Genomic DNA, 22,123 nt, shown 5'->3' on the forward strand with positions numbered 1-22,123 from the left:
ATGAAAGTATAGTATGTATATGTAGTGAGTCACTCCACATTTAAAGAGAAAAATAGCAGCAAGGACCCTCACATTGAACCTGCTGCATTTTCCCTTGGCATTGTCCACAAGACCTTAGTAACTATGGCAACACCATGGGACAGAAAGGTAAACAGAGCTTCTGTATAGGTGCACTGCCCACCATGGAAGCCACTAGCCAAAAGTATCTCTCTTAACGTGAACTAATTAAAGTTAAATAAAATGAAAAATAAAATAAAATAAAGAGTCCCTTGGATTGCGAGGAGATCCAACCAGTCCATTCTGAAGATCAGCCCTGGGATTTCTTTGGAGGGAATGATGCTGAAGCTGCAACTCCAGTACTTGGGCCACCTCATGTGAAGAGTTGACTCATTGGAAAAGACTCTGATGCTGGGAGGGATTGGGGGCAGGAGGAGAAGGGGACGACAGAGGATGAGATGGCTGGATGGCATCACTTGACTCGAGGGACGTGAGTCTGAGTGAACTCTGAGAGTTGGTGATGGACAGGGAGGCCTGGCGTGCTGCGATTCATGGGGTCGCAAAGAGTCGGACATGACTGAGCAACTAAACTGAGTCATGCTACTTATATGCAATATGTGCATATAATCTATTAAACTTTAGCCCAGACTATGAAAGTATAGTATGTATATGTAGTGAGCCATTTTAAGTGGTCAAGAGTCACATGTGGCTAGAGGCTACCAGACTGTATAGAGTAGTTATGAAACATTTACACCATTCACAATGTAACACTTTTACTTTGTGGCTTGCCATAAACGGAACTTAATCTGAAGATAATGAAGAAAGCAGAAGCAAAAATACAGAAATAACCACTGTAATTATAAATAAATACACACATATGTGTGTGCAGGCTGTATGTCACTTAAATGTTTGAGTATCATCTGTTTAGCATCCTGATTAAGTAAAGGTCAGCAATCAAATAGCAAGACACGTTACCCAGATGAAGGCAGGAAATTGAGTGAATATAGAAGCTGACAGATTGAGCAGGCTAGACATGCTCTCACACACAGACACACAGAAACACATGTCTCAGACACTAAAAGCTGAAACATTCCACTTGGGCTTTGCTTAACTTGAGGGAAGGTAAAGTCCTGAAATGATTTCTGTCCTGTGTCATTCTTTCTACTTTTCTGCTTCAAACAAGAGTGTAAACCATTTAGGGCCTTTTGCACCCATTGTCTTATTCAGTCTTTATCTCACCATGACTGGAAGGTTGGTAGGCTCAGAAGTAGGGCAGCTCCGGCTTTGAATCTGACTGCTGCTAATTCATGAGCTCTGTGACCATTGCTAAGGCTGAATTCTCTCATCCTTGGTGTGGGGACCATCACGGTACCCACCTGTAGGGTGAGATTAGTGTGATAAAGCATGGCCACGTTGATAGCTGGTACCACAAGTGCTCATAAGCAGAAACTCTCCTCCTCACACTGGAATCTGGCCTCTTTCCTCAGCACATCTGTATTCATGGGTTTATTATTCTTTCTCTTTGTTCTATTTATATTTCTCTTCTACTTTCTAGTTTCCAGCCCCTCTATCAAAAGCCCAGAATAAATAGGAGAGTTAGGAAGAGAAGAGCCCAGAAGTATAGAAAACGGAGACAAGATGTGTAAGTGAAGAAAAGATAGAATACACTTATAAAAGGGAACGATATGCTTCCTCTTCCAATGCCTAACCAAAGTACATTTTATTTTGTTATTTTATTCTTCTGTTTCTCCTTTATGCTAGGAGGTCAGTCTGAATTATTTTTAAGCCAAAGTAACGATGTTTGCTTGAACTAACTAAGCGAATGGTGTTTGTGTTTCTCACTAATTGAGTCCTTAACATGGTCATACAATATTTTCACCTTGGTCTTTTATTTCACGCATTATCGCCCTGAGAAATGTGAATGAAAAGAGGGAAGCCTCTGTGTTTGGTTGTACAGTCTCTGGTGATTTCCTGATGTAAAGCTTTACTGAGAGATCATTTCATTAAGTCCCATTTGTAAGCTGTTTGTGGCACTGTGTAATCTGAGCATTTAATTGTTTCTCCGACTCTGAGGGCTGGCTGCCAAACCATACCTCACCCACCAAAGAAGTGACGGATGTTTACTTTTGCTCTAACTAGCGACGAAAGCCTGCTCTGCAGAACAGTCCAGAGCCAACCCCAGCCCTTCCCACCCTGGTGCTGTGGAGAAGCATGTCTGGGCATGTGGAAGTCAGGTCTTCCTGGGTCTTCTCTGGCTGAGATGATGGCAACTGGATCTTAGTCTCTACGTGACTAAGACAGGCGTGACCATCCCTGCCCTAACTTCACTGTAACACTGTTGAGAAAACTGATGAAAAGTTATTTTTTAAAGTCAAAGCACAGTACTCATGAAAGTCTGCTTTTCTTAAACGTGATGGAAAATACCACACACCTTCGGTAGCGCTCACCAAGAGACAGCCAGCAGTTCCAGGCAGACTGTCTCCCGTCTGGGCTGCCCTCGTGGCTCAGCTGGTAAAGAATCCGCCTGCAGTGCGGGAGACCCCGGCTCGATCCCCGGGCTGGAAAGATTCCCTGGAGAAGGGAAAGGCTACCCACTCCAGTATTCTGGCCTGGAGGACTCCATGGGCTGTATATAGTCCACGGGGTCGCAAAGAGTCGGACACGGCTGAGCAACTTTCTCGTCACTATCTCCAGTTTGAACCTAAATAACCCCAAGAGAGCCAGTTACTTCAGTAGGAAACAAAGAGGAAAACGATTATTCGGAAGACTCTGAAGGAATGCTCTGCTTCCCGGAGGCTTAAAGCAGGAACCCTCCGTACTACAGGTCACTTATACGCGATCCTTACACCACGACCTGAGCCCAGCGGAGCCCCTGTGTTGTATCCATGGTGCCCCTCCCCATCCTGTCATGACATGGCATGCCACGAAACATGGCAGAGGCGGGGAGTTTTCTCTCCCTTCTCGATTTTCTCGTCCCAGCAATAATTCTTCTGACTCTCAGCCTCAGAACCTGGGAGCCCCTCTCGTTTTTGCCCTTCCTCCTCGTCCCTCCAAACATCCCTCCACACGGTGTCCACCACCTGCCACCTTTCACTCTTCATCCGCTCTCCCGCCTGAGACCAGGCCTCTGTGATCTCTGCCTGGACAATTACTGTAGCCTCTGAAGTAGGCCTGCTCTAAGCAGCTTTCCATGGACTACCTACTTCTGGGGAATTAATATTTCTAAAAGCACCACGTGAAACTTGTTCAAAATGTGATTCCAGTCGCCATCTCTTTATTCAGTAAAAGACAAGAATAAAGGGCTAAGCTTTGGAGTTAAAAATTCTCCTGCTTACCTACAAAAAGTGGCAATCGTTTATCCACTCAATGGATATTTGCCGAGTACCTCCTGTATGCCAGACACTGGATTGAGGGAAGGATTAAATAAAGGATAGGAGGTAAAGGAAGTCCCCTGCACACAAAGGAATCACATTCTAAGAGCATGTTCCTAAAGTCCAGTTTGTGCATATGTCCAACATAGCTAGCCTAGATACCCAGCTAACACACCGGCTATAGGTTTATAATACTGTTCACACAAAACACACACAAAAAAACACAAAAAATAACACATTTAAATCTTACAGTGCAGTACCTTGAAGTGTACAGTGTTGCAGTCCAGCAGCTGGCACGCAGGGGCTGGCATCGAGTGAACAGGCAAGAAGAGTCACTGACAGGATGGGGGAGAGGGGGCGGGAAACGGTAGAGCTGAAGGGTCGTCAGCGATAGGAGACGGAGGATGAGCTGCGATCTCGCTCGCTCCTGACATGATGGCATAGCTTCCTTGCTGGATTCAGTTCTATCTACCCTCTTGAAAAACTGATCCAGCGATGTAGTAGCTCTATTTTTTTTTTTTTTTTCCTCTCATCATAGATGACATGGCAGCCCTGGATTGTATTCTGAACAGCTGTTGCAACGTTCATGCACCAAGCGCTGTTCAACACTCAGGTCCTGTGCCTCAAACTTTAACAGTGCCTCCTCGAGTAAGGAAGATCCCCTTGCCCTTTCCTGAATCCCTTGCCATCGTGAATCTCTCCGGTTGCTTGTTTCTCCCTCTCGTCTCTCTCTGTCCTTTCTCTGGGCCTGCAGGTCCATCAGGCCTTCGTTAGGAAGCAGCTCGTGGCGCGCAGCCTGAAGTCCTCTTGCAGTTCCAGCTCTAGCTGTTCACCTCGCTCCGCTCCCTCAATTACTTTCACTTTTGTTTCCGTCATTATTGCTTGGCGCTTGTTAGCAGTACCAGCTATGTCATTGGTGCTTTCACGCTTGTTTCCAGACATGCTGGGCTTGAAATAAAGATACTGTACTGCTGTCGTCTACGCAGGACTTGTAAAGTCCACAAAATCACAGCCACTTATAGAGGATGCACGCACGTGACAGTGTACGCTAGACGCACAAACTAACTTACGTGACTGGACGTGCGAATGCACGTCCGCACCTTTGAAATTCGCAACTTAGAGGTTCCTATGGGGGACTTACTGTAGTGAATGAATGTCTAATGCCTACTTAGACATCCAACTAATACTACTATTGGGAGGAGGGTGGGGGAGAGGGAGAAAAAAGAGGAGGAGAGGGAACTGTTGGTTTTTCATTTTAACATGCATGATTCTACAACCACCTTGCCTGGTTTACTTGTATTTGCTTCTTTCACCCTCTCTCCTCAACCTTTCTTCATCGGAAGAGTCAGCAGAACTGCCATCTTCTCCACACAGCCTTGCTGACTCCAGTACACTTCTGCTCTGATTTTTTTAAAACTTCTAACATAGCTTCTCCATTAAAAGATAGGCGAAAAATGACTTGCTTGTTTCAACCCTTACATACCCTAGAAAACGTATAACCTTGTCCTTACACACATAAGACGTTAAATGATAATTGATGAGCAAAGGAACAAATGAATAGATGAAGAATAACAAATATGTAAGTGAGAGGTCTTGTCGCACAGTCTCTTTGGGTTCATTTCTCATGAACTGGTAGGTTTCAGAATGTGCAGTTGGGTACCAGTATGACTGGTTAATGAGCCAGGGATGTTGTAATCTGACCATTCTCTGGATAGTGCTCCTGGAAAAGAGAAAGAAAGAGTAAAGGTGGAAGGAAGAAAGGAAGAAAACCTTCAAAGGATGCCAGTTAGATTAGCTGTTAATTAAATTTGCAAATGGGTGTGTATGATGGGGTAGAATGGAATATTGAATGTGCTGTATGAATTGCATCTTTCTTGAATGTGAGTTGCTCACCCTTTTAAGAGATCAGTGCAATCGGCTGTGTTTGCTACCCACCCATTACCCTTAATTAAACAGTTCAGGTCCATTGGGGTCAGAGGTGTCCAGTCACATCTACCCTCCAACAGGGATCCAGTGGCCTCTACTGTGTGCCTCGGGTCACCCAGATTCTCTGCAGTGAGCCGGCGTCTGCGCTAGGCAGACAGTTACCACTCTAATTTTCTCTAATTGACTTGTTGGCAGTGCTCACAGAGGGCAAAAGATGTAGGGACATGGAGATTGGGCCCCGACAAGCACTTGGCATTGATGGGGCCACTGAGCGAAGTACATAATCTGCAACGAATAATGGTCCATGGGCTGTCAATCTAGCACATGCCGGTGGCGTTTAATTCACACCAAATATTAATTAAAAATAATGATGTTCTTCTTACTGGCTTCTGTTACTAAGCACAGCATCTTGGTCCAGCCCCCGAGGAGCTGTCTGCAAGTCATTTGATTCTCTCAGCCCCGTGAGATGCATGCATTTCACTACCTTCAGGCAAGCCTCAACAAAAACTCTCAGAACAACGGCTCTCTCACTTACCTAGTCTCTGGGGAAGAAGACCCAAAAAAATCTTCCTGTTGCCCATTCCTTGTCCAACTCCTGTAATCAATAAATGTATGTTCATTTCCTTCTTTGCTGGCCACAAATAAGATACTGGCCAGAAGCCATCTGTTTTGGATGCTCAGAGTTATTAAATACATTTTTATCTTTCTTTATCCCAGTGTGATGTATTGTATAGGAAATGTTGGCCAAACGATGATATAAATCTGATCAATAATTTGAAATCTGTGGAATCACTCAGAATCAGTTCAGTTTAGTTCAATCGCTCAGTCGTGTCCGACTCTTTGCAACTCCATGAATCGCAGCACACCAGGCTTCCCTGTCCATCACCAACTCCTGGAGTTCACCCAAACTCATGTGCATCAAGTCAGTGATGCCTTCCAGCCATCTCATCCTCTGTTGTCCTCTTCTCCTCCTGCCCCCAATCCCTCCCAGTATCAGGGTCTTTTCCAATGAGTCAACTTTTTGCATGAGGTGGCCAAAGTACTGGAGTTTCAGCCTCAGCATCAGTCCTTCCAGTGAACACCCAGAATATCCATAATTAAAAATAATCCCCATGGACATCCACCAAGATTCAAGTTCTCTCAGTACGATTCAGTCAGAGTAAATTAAAATGAGAGAATACTGCTGTACATCATTTTTCAGAGGCAATAAACATGTTTTCAAGCCTAAATATCTGTAACATTTTAGCAAATCCCAAAAATAAATTTACTCTCATAATTGTCATTAAATGTATTCCCAAACAATGGGGTCTGACCATAATTAATGATTAATTCATTTGGAATTCATTATGATAATATTAAATGTGTTTAATTCATTTGATGTGTCTAAAGAGGGAGCAATTCTAGGCAATTCTTTTGTGATTACTTGTTTTTAAAGTTGAGCTCTGAGCATGTGCAGAAAATAGCTCCACAGTGCCCTCTAGTGGTACACTCACAAATGACATTCTTTTGTAGGGGGCGGAAACACAAACCCTCCTTCTCCCTTGTTCACATCTCACAGCATCTTTCCCCGTCAGCACACACTTAAATGAAATGCCTCCATCACAATATAAAAGGAGTTCAAAGCGACTAATAACTGAAAGTGAAAGTGTTGGTTTCTCAATTGTGTCTGACTTTTTGCTACCCTGTGGACTCTAGGCCTGCAAGGCTCCTCTGTCCATGGGATTCTCCAGGCAGGAATACTGGGCTGGGTTGCCATTTTCTTCTCCAGGGGATCTTCTCAACCCAGGGATCGAACCCAGGTCTCCTGCCTTGTGGGTGGATGCTTTACTGTCTGAGCTACTAGGCAAGCAACTAATAACTGAACCTGAAAAGATCTCACTGCTTCCTCAGGAAATCCAGTTGCAGTTTGACAAAAGCACTGTACAGAGGCCAGAGAAGGCCCAAAAGATGTTGGCACAGAGAATGTGAAGGGCATAATGAGAGGCTTCTTGAAAAGGGGGAGATGAAGCTGTCTTGGGTCTTTTATGTGCTGGGTAGCTCTGTGTTAACTTTAGAAATGTCAGTGAGCTTACCTGATGTTCAAATTACCAACTAAAAAACAGCAACATGCTAGATTTAAACGTCTTTAAAGACCCTTAGCTCTAGCAATATTCCTTTATCAGTAGCAACTCTGCTGAACATCTGTTTACCTTTCCTAAGAATAAGCCATCGCCACATTTTATTTAAATTTAAGCTTGGTCACTTAAAGACATTACTTTGCCAACAAAGGTCCATCTAGTCAAAGCTATGGCTTTTCCAGTAGTCATGTATGAGAGTTGGACTATAAAGAAAGCTGAGCACTGAAGAATTGATGCTTTTGAACTGTGGTGTTGGAGAAGACTCTTGAGAGTCCTTTGGACTGCAAGGAGATCCAACTAGTCCATTCCTAAAGGAAATCAGTTCCAAATATTTATTGAAAGGACTGATGCTGAAGCTGAAACTCCAATACTTTGGCCACTTGGTGAGAAGACTGAAGGCGGGAGGAGAAGGGGACGACAGAGAATGAGATGGTTAGATGGCATCACCGACTCAATGGACATGAGTTTGAGTAAACTCCAGGAGTTGGTGATGGACAGGGAGGCCTGGCGTGCTGCAGTCCATGGGGTTGCAAAGAGTCAGACATGGCTGAGCAACTGAACTGAAATGAACTAAAGCTTGATCACCCTCAAGGTGTACACATCATGGTTAGGATTTGTGGAGTGTAGCACTCAATGTAGCTCATAAATCCAACAGCTGGTAAATGATAAAACTCCATACTCTTTGTGAGCGTACCCTCTGCCATGGGTGGTGGACATGGTGTGGAAGGAGCTGCCGTTGCTCGGAGACTTACTATAGACTTCATGGCTGTCAATATTAGCGAGAGTCAGTACTGAAATGACAGTGAGCTCACCTTTACTATGGGGGAGATAAAGCAATGTTGAACACTGGTCAGGAGCCAGACAGCAGCTAGATGAGGTACACATACTCTTGTAATTCAAATTGAGACCAAAATTTGAGCCAGTAAAATGAGAATGAATATGTACAGAATATTACAGAATATGTACCCTGAAGAGGTATAAATTGGGCAGCTGGGAGGTAAGGACAGAGAGGGGAAGGCACAAATTCAGCGTAACATGGATGAGGCTGACCGCCTGGACACTTCAGCATTAACCCTGAGCGGGAAAATCAGAGCTCAAATCAGACATTCTTCACTTTGAATTCCAGTCTAAATTAGAGGGGTGCAGGGAAAACCAGTGTATCCAATAGCCTTGCATAACAGACACTTGCTTTATTACTTCATGTTTATCCTCCTTATCACATCTTATCGTTTCTACTTGGTTGGTGTAGACCTTGACTGCTGTTGACATCTTGACTAAGGAAAGTGAAAGTGAAGTTGCTCGGTCGTGTCTGACTCTTTGCGACCCCATAGACTGTAGCCTACCAGGCTCCTCTGTCCATGGCATTTTCCAGGCAAGAGTACTGGAGTGGGTTGCCACTCCAGGACATCTTCTCAACCCAGGGATTGAACCCGGGTCTCCTGCATTGTAGGCAGATGCTTTACCATCTGAGCCACCAGGGAAGTCCACTGGCAGGTTGGTATAAACCCTCAACAGGGTTTCTGCCATAAGCTGTATGAGGTCACTGCAGAGCAGGGCTTCTCACCTGCTTCGTGCAGGGTGTGTCATTCATTCACACAAGCACACTGTAGAGTTAGTAACGTACAGCAAAAAAAACATGTTCACTAGGAGAACAAAGAACTAGAGCTCCAAGCATCCTTACCTTGTCCTAAAGAATCCTGGACGAGCCCCCAAGGTGAAAGGTTGCTGCTGAACCACAAAAGACGCCAGGATTCTTGACCTCTGGAGGAGAAGTCAATCTGGGGCCAGTGACGAGGCTTGATTGCTCAGAGCTTTTGTGTAATAAAGTTTTATTAAATTATAAAAGAGATAGAGAAAGCTTCTGACACAAACATCAGAAGGGACAGAACCACACCTTATTACCTATTCTTCCCTGAATGCATACAGATTTGAATGTAGTTGTATATGTAGGAATCTAAGGTCATAGACAAGGGGCCACAGACCTGGATTCAGTTCAGAGATATATGATTTTGTTTTGCCAGCACAAGTTTATTTTCTTTATTTAAATCATTTGCCAACATTTGAAAATTTGTGGATTTCCCATAAAACTCTGGGTTTCCAGAAATTTTGACAACTCTGAGCCTGCTCTCCATAGGCTAACAACACTCTTAAACTGAGTGCTGGCCCCTCTCCTTTGATGAATTGTTAATACTTAAATGGATTCCTGTCTGGGATCCTCTAGGCTATATTGTCTTTGACACTATAGCCAAATATTTCTACCATACTCTCGCTCCCTCCCTCTCTCAGGTTTGAAAACAAAGACACAATCAAAAATAAAACTCTAATCGTGTAGGTGTGGCATTCCTGATATCTCTCTCACTGTCTTGATAAAGAAATACGCATTATTGCTTAGTTGCTCAGTTGTGCCTGACTCTTTGCAACTCCATGAACTGCCCCTGGTCAGGCTCCTCTGTCCATGAAATTTTTCAGGCAGGAGTACTGGAGTGCGTTGTCATTTCCTCCTCCAGGGGATCTTCCAACCCAAGCAGCGAACCCGCTTCTCCTGCATTGCAGGCAGATTCTTTACCTCTGAGCCACCAGGGAAGCCCAGAAAGAAATATATAGACAAACACAAATATATAGTCTATGTATATTGGTAAATTAAATGCAATTTCACCCCAAATAAGTAATTAGATGTGGTTTGAATCTATTATAAATGTTTACATTGTAGTTTATATATGTTTGAAATCAGACTATGACTTCACTCCAGTAACTATAAAGAATATTTTTCCTAATAGCAAAGTGTGTTGATGACCTTCCTCACTGTATTTTCAATCTGACCCATCTTTTCTCTGAGATATTTTATTCTTTTGTTGTGGTTAAGTCACCAAGTCATGTCTGACTCTTTGCCACTCCATGGACTGTAGCATGCCACGCTTCCCTGTCCTTCACTATCTCTCGGAATTTGCTCAGATCCATGTCCATTGAGTTGGTGATACTATCTAACCATTTCATCCTCTGCCACCCTCTTCTCCTTTTGTCTTCCATCTTGCCCAGCATCAGGGTCTTTTCCAGTGAGTCGGCTTGTTGCATCAGGTGGCCAAAGTATTGGAGCTACAGCATCAGTTCTTCCACTGAGTATTCAGGGTTGATTTCTTTTCAGATTGACTGGATTGATCTGCTTGCAGTCCAGGGAACTCTCGGGAGTCTTCTCCAGCACCACAATTTGAAGGCATCAATTCTTCAGCCTTCAGCTTTCTTTATGGTCCAACTCGCACATCCATACATGACTACTGGAAAAACCAAAGCTTTGGCTGTACAGATGTTTATTGGCAAAGTGATATCTTTGCTTTTTAATATGCTGTCTAGGTTTATCAAAGCTTTTCTTCCAGGGAGAAAGCATCTTTTAATTTCGTGGCTGCAGTCACCATCCGTAGTGATTTTGGAGCCCAAGAAAAGAAAATCTGTCTGCTTCCACTTTTTTCCTATCTATTTGCCATGAAATGATGGGACCAGAGGCATGATAATAGCTTTTTGAATGCTAAGTTTTAAGCCAGCTTTTTCATTCTCCTCTTTCACTGTCTAAGAGGCTCTTTTTCATTCTCCTCTTTCATTGTCTAAGAGGCTCTTTAACTCCTCTTCGCTTTCCGTCATTAGTGTGGTATAAACTGCATGTCTGAGGCTGTTGATATTTCTCCAGGAAATCTTAATTCCAACTTGTGATTCATCCAGCCCAACATTTCACATGATGTACTCTGTATATAAGTTAAATAAACAGGATTACAATATAGCCTTGTCATACTCCTTTCCCCATTTTGAACCAGCCTGTTGTTCATGTAAGGTTCTAACTGTTGCTTCTTGACCTGCATACAGGTTTCTAAGGTGGTCTGGTATTCCCATCACTTGAAGAGTTTTTCACAGTTTGTTGTGATCCACACAAAGGCTCTCTCGTAATCAATGAAGCAGAAACACACGTTTTTGGGGAATTTCCTTGCTTTTTTCTATGATCCAGCAGAAGTTGCCAATTTGATCTCTTGTTCCTCTGCCTTTTCTAAACTCAGCCTGTACATCTGGAAGTTCTCGGTTCGCATGTTGTTGAAACCTAGCTTGAAGGATTTTGAGCTTAATCTTATCAGCATGCAAAATGAGCAAAATTGTATGATAATTTGTACATTCTTTGGCACGGCCCTTTGGGATTGGAATGAACACTGACCTTTTCCAGTCCTTTGGCCACTGCTGAGTTTTTTAAGGCTGTGACCCATGACTATCCTTCTATCTCTAAATCCTACCCATGCCCTTCAGTACTAGTTCTAAGTCTGATAATTCCTTAATGAGCTAATCCCTCACTAAGTTTTTAAGCCTCTAAACTCATGTAGCATTCGTACATTGTATGACACACTTTTCTGCTTAATTATATGTACTTTTTCATTGTGTTCTCTGCCCAGAATTATGATTGTAACCTGGTAAGAGAGGTCCATCCTTTCCAAATATTCTGTTATCTCCAATAGCATTTAACACTTGTTGACTGATCACTGTTTTTTGGTAAACCAGATTGACAACATATGTCTAAAAAAAATGAATATCTCCTCTTGTAGGTGAAGCAGTCACTGACTGGAAGCCCTTTGGCTGCATTAAATGTAATTTTATTTTATTCTTCTTGTTGTATTGTGGTTCTTATGTCATTGTTTGGAATGTCAAGTCTTTAAGGTGAATATTTAGGTCACATAAAAATTTCATAAAGAAAAATCCATCTAATCAGTTTTCAAAGAACACTGTCAGAGATAAATTCATCCATTTTAAAAGCTGTTGTAAAATCAAACACAGACACAGAAAACCACATGCAACCAATGTATCATTTCATGAATTATTTTAAGTTAGAGTTCACCCTGTTTCTTGGCTGTATTTTCTGCAAATTGGCAATTGGATCCAGAAGCTTGATCAAACCAAGTAGGTTTGATCCCTTCAGCCAGACTAGAGGGCACTGCACGATTTATTTCACTGTGGTGCGCATGCTAAGTCGCCTCAGTCATGTCCAATTCTTTGCAGCCTTGTGGACGGTAGCCCAGCAGGCTCCTCTGTCCGTGGGATTCTCCAGGAAGACATCCTGGAGTAGGTTGCCGTCCCTTCCTCCAGGGAATCTTCCTGACCCAGGGATCCAACCACAGTCTCTTGCATTGTCTCCTGCGTTGGCAAGTGGGTTCTTTACCATGAGCACCACCTGGGATGCCCTCTTTCATTAGGTATATAATGTCTAGATTCTCTGTTTTATCTTAGCAATCATGAATTCTTAATGTGTAGTTTGTTCATTGAGGCTGAGAAATAGCGATATTTGCATGTTTCTTATTAGTTGGAATACTGTTATAATAGGATACACCCTCCGTATCCTGTTTGGCTGCACACTGGTAGAGTTTGTTTAAGAAGGACCTGCTAAACATTTGGCGCATTACCCAGATTTGACGATAGTAGTTTGCTCCCCTGTCCAATTCAGAAATGACCAACTCTTATTATTCATTAAAGTGAGTGAAGTCGCTCAGTTGTGTCTGACTCTTTGCGACCACATGGACTATAGCCTACTAGGCTCCTCCACCCATGGGATTTTCCAGGCAAGAGTACCGGAGTGGGTTGCCATTTCCTTCTCCAGGGGATCTTCCCAATCCAGGGATTGAACCCAGATCTCCCGCATTGTAGGCAGACGCTTTTACCATCTGAGCCACCAGGGACGTCCCTTTATTATTCATTAAAGTATCTATGAACTCATACATTCATAGTTTAATTTCATTGCAACTTTTATATTTATTGAAGCTCTTTGTCCTCCTCTTTGGTTCTGTGGAAGCTCTTCCAACTTGACTTCCAAATCTGTTTGACACAATCCTGCTATTCTTTGATGGTTTCTTTTCTTCTTGGGATGTCAAGATGCTTCAGGCTCAATTGCCGTGTTTTCTGCCTTACACTAGGAATCAACCAGTTCTCCAAGAAGCCTTTGTTCCTTGCAGTGCAAAATATATTTTTTTCAGAATCTCAGTTTGGGTGAAAAGATACCTGTGTAACCAAGTCAGTGTTTCTAGATGTTTTCAGTGGACAGAATTAGAGGTAAAATACCCTTTGCATTTAAACTGATTTTTTTCAGTTAGATTTTAGGAACACAGTACTTCATCTCTTCTCTTTTACATGTGTATGTCCTTTACATAGGTGTGTCCTTGTTCACACCCGGGATCCCAATCTGAAGGAGGTAGGGTACAACAGAATTAGACTTTCTCCTGATTTCTCTTTTGTTCTATCTCATGTTGCATTGGTATCAGAGTAACATTAATAATAGTTTCGCCATCAATAATAATTATTAAAATGTTTCTATATATATTATCCTCATTCTTCATTTTGTCTTACGATTATAATATGGGGACAGTATCAGAACATGTAGTGTTGCAAAATAAAATTTCTCCTTTTAACCCTCAGTTAGTCTTAGTTCATTAAATTTATTGTTCTTCAGTTAGCTATTAGATCAGTATCTCTCAGGTCACTTTAAATATCTAAGGCTCATTTTCCAGTGGTTCTCAGGATCAGGGGAACAATATTTCCTGATTCCTTGCAAGTTGGTAACAGTTTGGGTGTTATCAAACTGTTACAACAGCCCTTTATATTTGAAGTTAACTCTGGTTGACTGTGAAGTCCTTGGATCACATTTTCTTACCTTGAGTGTCTCAAATCGCTTCAGTTTCTTCTGGCACAAAATGATGCTGTCAAAAACAATCTGATACTCATCTAATTTTCCCCCCTTATAAATCCTGCATTCTTTTTGTCCACATGCCTAAAAGATTTTTGAAGTCAGCTAAAACCCCTTGCATTGCATTTTTTTCTGTGCGTTTGCTCTGTTCCCTTTCTTTGACTTTTTTCCCTCAAGGACGGCTGTTACTCCAGGGCTCAGTTCTGCCTTCCCGAATGTGTGTGTGCGCGCTGTGATATGTGCCACTTGTTCCTGCGTTTCTCTTTATTCTTTCTTAGTTTACTCTTGTTTTTGTTTTCTCCTTATTGCTTTGTTTATTCACCTTGTTATACTCTCTTTCTAGAATTACTTCTTGACTCAAATATAATTCTTTCTGAAATTTGCCACCTCGTTTATGAATTGTAATCATTCTGATTTATGTTACTCTTGCATCTCTGGCATTTTATTTTCTTAACGTTACTTAGCTCACTTTGGGGCAGCAAATTGCGGGTTTGATGTGTTTTTCTTGTGTACTTTTGATCCTCTTTTTGTGTACTTGTCTGTAGGTATGATAGTGTCCTCATTTTATTTTGTAAGAAACTTAACCTCAGCAGATATTTTTGTGCTTGCTTTTAGATTTGTTTCCCTGCATGCTGAGAAATTCGAATAGCTTTTCTAAGAGGACAGAGCTCCCTGTCCTCTTGTTTTTCTTACACTAGAGCTCAGGGCTTAGGGAACTGTAGCCTGTGGATCAAATCTGGTCCAGGTCCTATTTTTGTTGGGGCATCGCTGAACTAACAATGATTTTTGTACTTTTGAAGAGTTGTAAGCAAACATAGATGAGTATGTGACAGAGACTAGGTGGACTGCAAAGCTGTATAGACTATCTTGGTCTCCTACAGAAAAGTTGGCCAAACCCTGGTACACACTAAAATCTATGGCAGTTTGTTTTCCAAGTTTTCAAGACTATTCCTCTCTCCTACTTTGATCTGGACTTTCTCTTCCTTTCATGTCTGTTGTTTCTGATCTACTCATAAATTTTAAATATATTTTCAGTAGTTTGTCCCCAGGGTGAGCCCTGTCCCAGAAAGGAGAGTTTGTAAGTTAGTTTCAAGTGTTTATATTTACTATTCTCAAACTGGTCTATTGCACTTTCTATTAATAGCATTACCTGGTAGTTATTTTAGAATTACCCTGTTTTCAGAATTGAGGTTTTTCCCTCTAATTTCTCTCCCACAGATACTAATAACTCTTGGGTTCTAAGGGCCTTGGTGGTTTGTCCACATCCACTGGTATTTTAGGATGTGAACATACAGACCCCATCACCTCATTTGTCATAAAAGTCTGAATGCCTTTGGTTCTCCATATAGTCTTTCTGTCTCTTTTTACCTGGAGATTCAGGAAGATCAAAAAACTGTATTTCCACCACTGCTGCCTTCTTCCCAGAATCAAGCTCACTCATTTTTCAACTGTTTGCTTAACTGACTATATTCAATTTGATTTCAGGAAAATATTTATCCTGAGTATTTCAGCACATTAAATAAACCCACACGTACATTTTTTTTCTCTGTTTTCCTTCAGAGTCAAGTTCCCATTATGTCATCTCCCTAAAAGCTTTTAACAATGCAGGAGAAGGAGTTCCTCTTTATGAAAGTGCTACCACCCGATCTATCACAGGTAAGCTGAAATAGTTAATCTTTTTTTCACAAGGCATTTGAGTTGTGAAAACAACAAACCAAAAGGAAACAAAACAAATAATGAAGAAAAAACGTATGAAGTCATGTCCGAGTCTTATGTGTATATATACACACACACTTTTTTATTTTGGGGGTTATCAAAATTGTGAGAGGAATTCAGTCTGTAAATTAGTCCTTGGAGTTAGAGAATGTAGATCCCTTATTCTCTTTATTTTTTTCCAGTAGCTTCATATTTTGGTGTCTTGACACCATTGTTCATTCCTCTGGGTAACTTCTTTCCAAATCAGTTCAATGTAGGCAGGAGGGTCTCTGCAGAGGGCTACCAGGTGCCTGAATGGACACTTGCTTCACTGCAGAGGGTCCTTCAAGCTGATATCGACAAGCATGAACTGCCCTCATGGGGCTGGTTTGGACTAGGCTGAGTCACACAGGAGCTTCTTTCTGAGCTGGGCCAACAGGTCACCCCAACAGTGCCCAAGGCCTGTAGGCACTGAAAGAATCGCTTGCTTCAAAGGCTTATCAGTTCTGGAAATTGTTATGTGAGTTGGACCTTAGAGGAGGCACAGGAGAGAAACAGGGCTCAATGAAATGAGAAAGAGAAAGGGGTGGGTTAGAAAGTGAGATCCTGGTCATCTATGGAGACTGTTTGTGAATTAGGCTGGACCTACTCAGAAACAGAATAAGTACCATAAGTACCTCTGTGAGGCTTGCTCATGACCCAGTCACATGACTCAGAGTCACATGACCACTCCTAATTGCCTTAGGTCTGAAATGTGAAAGCAAAGCCCAGGATCCTACTCCATCTTTTTAATGTGTGCTTTGATCCTTTCAAAACCCACAATCTTCAAATTTCATTCAACTTATCAGCTGTTTTCACCTTCATGACAACAAAGGATCTGGTGCCAAGGAGCAGGATTTAGTAGGAGCACCATGGAAAAGTACTGGGGTGCCTGAGTATGCGTCCTGGCAGCTAGGAATAAATGAACCTCCAGGAAATGATGGGGTTCTGTGACTTTTGCTACCACCTAAGTTTATGTGAACTTTGTACAGTTTGTTTTTCAAATCTGGAAGTTTCAATCAGAAACTGTCTTGAGAATGTACAGTTGTAAACCAGATTTGCAGTTGTTGTGTGATGGTTTTCACAGCATACCATCCCTTAATTGATTTCCACCGAGTTTCCTTTTAAACCTTGGATATTATTCCAGAGTCTCCTTGAATCTTTGGCTGCTGGATTTAACATCTGTGCTGGTCTGAAGTGGTATGCAAAAGCTTGGGTGCATGTCAGTATATTAATTTATCCATGGAGACAGTATATATCTTGCATTGCATTATCAGAGGGACCCTGACTCTCAAAAAAGGGTAAATAAGAAATATTACCCAGAGAACATTTACTGTCAAAAGTGTTGTGTCTAAATACAGAGATATGAGGCGAATAGAGGCCAGGATGGAAACCATGAGATAACATGGTGAAAGGTGTCTGGGATTTTTACTCCCTCTTATTCTCTTATTCTGCCAAAATTCCTTTGAGTGACAGCAGCCACTTTGGATGAGCCAGTGCTTCCCATAATGTTTATTAATTAAGTCAGCTCTTTCCTACCTAGGGTAAAAGATGGTTTAAAAAAGTCCTCACTATGAATTTGAGCTCATGATCAGGCCAAACAAAATTGTACCATGATCAGTCTTTAAGAACTCATAGTTTTTTACCAAAATTAAAGACCACAAGGAAGGAACACAAAGATGACCCCCCCAAATCCAGTTTTGAGCAGAAACTAGTTATAATAGAGATAGAGTTCGGATAACTTGAAGATAAATTGCTCAGAGAACTGTTTGAGGTGTTATTCACTTCTGTCCCCTTAACATTTGTTGTCATTCTTTAATTCTTAGCATATGGCATCCCCAGAGTGGTTTCTAGACTACCAGTGATCCATAAGACCATTTTTTTTTTCCTGCTATGACTAATCCTAATGGATCTGAGAAATGAAATAATACTGAGAATTGAAAAGCATATGAGGGATTTTCTGATTGGGGAAAAGTCAGTAAGGGGTTGGAGAGGATGAATAGAGCCAGCTCTTTCCACATCCCTGCCCAGATGTGGCAGACATTTTCTTGTGTTTTCACACACCACAGAGAACAAAGAACAAGTAAACAGAATCGAAGGTTTAGGTTCTGCAGGCAACTATACACAGTAAAGGTGTCTCAGGGATCCTTAGAAGACACTTTTGGTCTCTGAGCCTCTGCACAGGACTCCCATGAGTAGCCCTGGAAGAGATGAACATAAAGTAATAATAATAAAACTCAGAAGCAGTAAATGCATCAGGCTGGACTATCAGGCTATGGTGCTTTCCACATGGATATGTCCATAGATGCTGGTCCACTCTGGACCGCATCTCATTCTGAACATATCAGCATTACAGCCAAGCAAAGTCTCACTAGGTGAAAAGGGCAGGTTAACAGTGTGCTTGTTTTACTGCTTCCTTTTTTTAAATTTTATTTCATATTGTTGCAAGAATAAGACATTTTGAGCCTGGAGACTGGATGAGAACAGGCGAATAATGAGATGCGTTGTTTGAATTTGTTTATTTTCAATTGTTTCATAAATGTCTAAATGAAGTACAATCCAGATATAAAACTGTATCATTTTTCAAAGCTTGTTTTGAGCTTTAGTATATTGACTAAAACACTTATATGTTCTCACCAAAACAACTATTAGGAATTGAATTGGTTTCTCTTTTTAGCAAAAGGTTTAAAGCTATATTTTGTGTTTTTGTCTTTTTTTCCCTACTCTTTTGAATATCACCACTGCAAATGGTGAAGAAAAAAAACCATAAACAGAGTTATTTGGCAGCAAAATAATTTATTTAATTCACTACTCATTCCTGACCTGTGAGGGAAAGATAATTAGCAATATATGTAGCATATATTTAGAGTGCTACTTGCTACCTACTAATAAGTTCTGCTTTGTTAGAAATACCTACTGTATCCAGTATGGCAGACACAAGGCTCATGTGACTGTTGAACATCTGAAATAGGCTAGTGCAACACAATAAATGACTCTTTAATTGTATCTAATTTTAATTAATTTAAAGTCAAATTGTCCATCTAACTATGGCTGTTGCATTAGCCCAACTATGGAAGAAGTAGCAAATAGAATGTCAAGCCATGCCTGAAAAAAAAAAATCCACCAAAAATAAGCAGTAAAAACTTGGCCAGGGTAGAAAATTTTGAATTACATAAGTTCATAGGTATATATTAAAAAACAGCATTGCTTGAAATTTATGGTTACATTCTGGAGTTGAGACTCTGAGAAACTCAACAAGAAGTTTATGAAAAACTTAATTTTCTAAAAGCAAGAAATAGCAGAATTATTACCATTGCTTAAAGTAAAATCACTACTTTTGAAAACCTTATATGGGGTATCTATGAAAAACGATAAAGTTAGTATAGTTTTTCCACAAAATTAGATTAAGCAAAGAAACAACAGATAGGATAACATGAATACAAGTTGATCTGCAAAGAGTTTGTGATTGAGACTAGTTCTGTGCTATGTGTAACATTCTTCTTTAAGTCAGCTAAGAATAGAAATAAGTCAAGTGAAGACAGCGCCTGCTTTAGTTTTGCCAGAATGTTCCACTGATGTACCAGCCTGATGACTGATTGGGATCCTCCTAGAGGCTGCCGTGTCTTCAGCTGCCCCTTCATCATCTCATAAATCCATTCTGGTTTAAAGGAGCCCTTAATAAGAAGACACATCAAAGGAAATATGAAAAGCCTGGGCTCTGTCATTAAATTTTAAACACACATTTTTCTCTCTCTCTCTTTTTTTTTGTGTCTTCCTTTTGTTCTCTTTTTCATTTCAGATTTTGTATTTTGCTCCAAAGACCACAGCCCAGTAAACTACTAAATAATTCATTAGAAAATAGTGATGAGTAGGGAGTAGACTTTTAAAATTCAGTGAACAAAGTGAGGTAATCAGAAAACTCAGCCCATAGTCTCTATACTATACTTCACAAATATAAGCTCAGTATGTTTACTGTTCTAGATACTCTAGATGTTGGTAGGCCTCATCTCCCCAAATGCCATTGTATGGCCAGTCTAAGAGCTCATCTCATTTTTTGTTAGTGAGAACACATGTTGTTTGATTTCAAAGAAAGTTTTAACAAATTTAAACACCTTCGGTAATAAATAAAAGGCTCAATATTGGATTTGTTCTCCAGCTGCAAAATAAACTCTCCTGATTATGGCATCTGCAGCATCAAAACAAATACAAGGTTTTTCTAGAGAATTTTGTGAAAACACAGACATCAGTATTCAGATTCTGATTGTGTTACGGATCAAAGCATGTGTGTATCTCGTCGTGAATCTCATCAGTCCATACAGAGTTCATTCTGTCTCTCTGCCCGATAATTCCAAGTCTTTCCTTGGAATTTAAAATTATAGAACAAGGAACATAGAATATAGGGATGCCATGAATAACTTACTCTGTGAGAATGTGAGTAAAATGGACAATTCTACACTTTCTTTAAGGATTTCAATCTAACCACACCATGTGCCATGTAAAACCTAATTATCACATCATTGACCCATGTGGGCTTGGCCTGACATCGTGCAGTCATAGCCGTAGATTGCTATGGATCTCATGGCCCTCTGCTCATTATCCATTGTTTGTTTCTTACCTACACAATATTTATGCAGGTAAAACCTAAGCAATAATAAAAGCATTAGAGATACCAAATCACGTTAGAGAAGGAGAAAAATAACACAACGGGTATCAGATAGGCATTTGTTTCTTTTGCAGGAGGAAATGAAATAGATAATCCTTAGAATTTTATTTTGATGTATCTTTCTAATTATAAAACTGATGACTTCTATACTCTTTGAAGAAGCAATGTGCAGCATTCCAAGAAAAAAAAGTGGACTTTTAAAATATGTAACGAGAAGCGACAGCCAAATTGAGAGATGCATTCTAAGGAAATAAGGAAATTATGGAAAACAGTTACCTTTGTAATCTAGCAATACTGTTTCTAATGAGTTTTCTGGTTGAATTAATTATAATTTTTTCTGTTCTTCTCATGTTCCCTTTCATCATTATTGCCATACATTTAACTCATTGTGATCTGTTGCCACTGATGTTTATTTTTTTAACTCTTTTGTTTATGTATTTATTTGTTTGCTTCATTGGTCGGGTTTTTAAACCCAGATCCCACTGACCCAGTTGATTATTATCCTTTGCTTGATGACTTCCCCACCTCGGTCCCAGATGTCTCCACCCCCATGCTCCCACCAGTAGGTGTACAGGCTGTGGCTCTTACCCATGATGCCGTGAGGGTCAGCTGGGCAGACAACTCTGTCCCTAAGAACCAAAAAACGTCCGAAGTGCGACTTTACACTGTCCGGTGGAGGACCAGCTTTTCTGCGAACGCGAAATACAAGGTGACGTTCTAACCGATAGTATGGAGTTTAACTTGAACTGTCATTTGTTTAATCCATTGTTTTAAACACGTCCTGGACTGTCACGAGTTATGTTGCTGCAGTGGCACAAAATGGAAAATGAAGCATTTTAAAACTCAGTGCTCTCAAACTGGCATGGGGATTGTTGTGTCTTAGGAACCAGTCTAAGACGAGGTAGAAAAGCATCAGGAGCTGCGAAATGTTATTTGAATTCCACCAGATGTTGAGTTTGTATAAATAATGTAATTCTGTACAAGGGAATGCCATTTTCTTTTGAAAATAGCAGAACTCTGCATTAGTTTCTTGGATAGATTTTAGTGTTTTTCTTTTCGTGTGGAATCTAGGTTTATGCCTCAGTCACGCATATTAACATTGTACGCAGAGACCCATCTTATAGTGAATATGAGAAGGAATACTTAAAGATTTTTTATGCTATCCTTAGATGGTGAACACGCCTCAAGCCATTAACATCTGTTTGCTCATTTAGCCTTGAAAGGCCCTCATGTGGTAAAGAAAATGCACAGTGTACCCTCCCCTTTAACTAATATGAATTAGACCAGCTCTCTTATCCCTGTCCTCTCATTGAGTCATCACACACACACACACACACACACACACACACACACACACACACACCCCAACCCAGGAGCTCCTTCAGTTCAGTTCAGCTCAGCTCAGTCACTCAGTCATGTCCGACTCTTTGAGACCCCATGAATCGCAGCATGCCAGGCCACCCTGTCCATCACCATCTCCTGGAGTTCACTCAAATTCACGTCCATCGAGTCGGTCATGCCATCCAGCCATCTCATCCTCTGTCGTCCCCTTTTCCTCCTTTAGAGATACACATTTGAGGCATTGTCATCCATTCACATCTCTTATCAGTCAGCC

General features: G+C 41.1%; 1 protein-coding gene across 1 annotated transcript in view; it reads left to right on the forward strand.

Moving 5' to 3' along the window:
• Positions 4,455-22,123, forward strand: part of LOC102173800 (netrin receptor DCC) — a 92,182-nt gene continuing 74,513 nt past the window's right edge. The window contains exons 1-4 of the mRNA XM_018039362.1: positions 4,455-4,479; positions 5,490-5,570; positions 15,672-15,767; positions 20,985-21,217. Coding sequence (XP_017894851.1) covers positions 4,455-4,479; positions 5,490-5,570; positions 15,672-15,767; positions 20,985-21,217 — 435 coding nt within the window. The remainder of the gene's footprint in view (positions 4,480-5,489; positions 5,571-15,671; positions 15,768-20,984; positions 21,218-22,123) is intronic.

This window comes from Capra hircus, chromosome 24 (assembly GCF_001704415.2).
Source record: "Capra hircus breed San Clemente chromosome 24, ASM170441v1, whole genome shotgun sequence".
Taxonomy (NCBI): Eukaryota; Metazoa; Chordata; class Mammalia; order Artiodactyla; family Bovidae; genus Capra; species Capra hircus.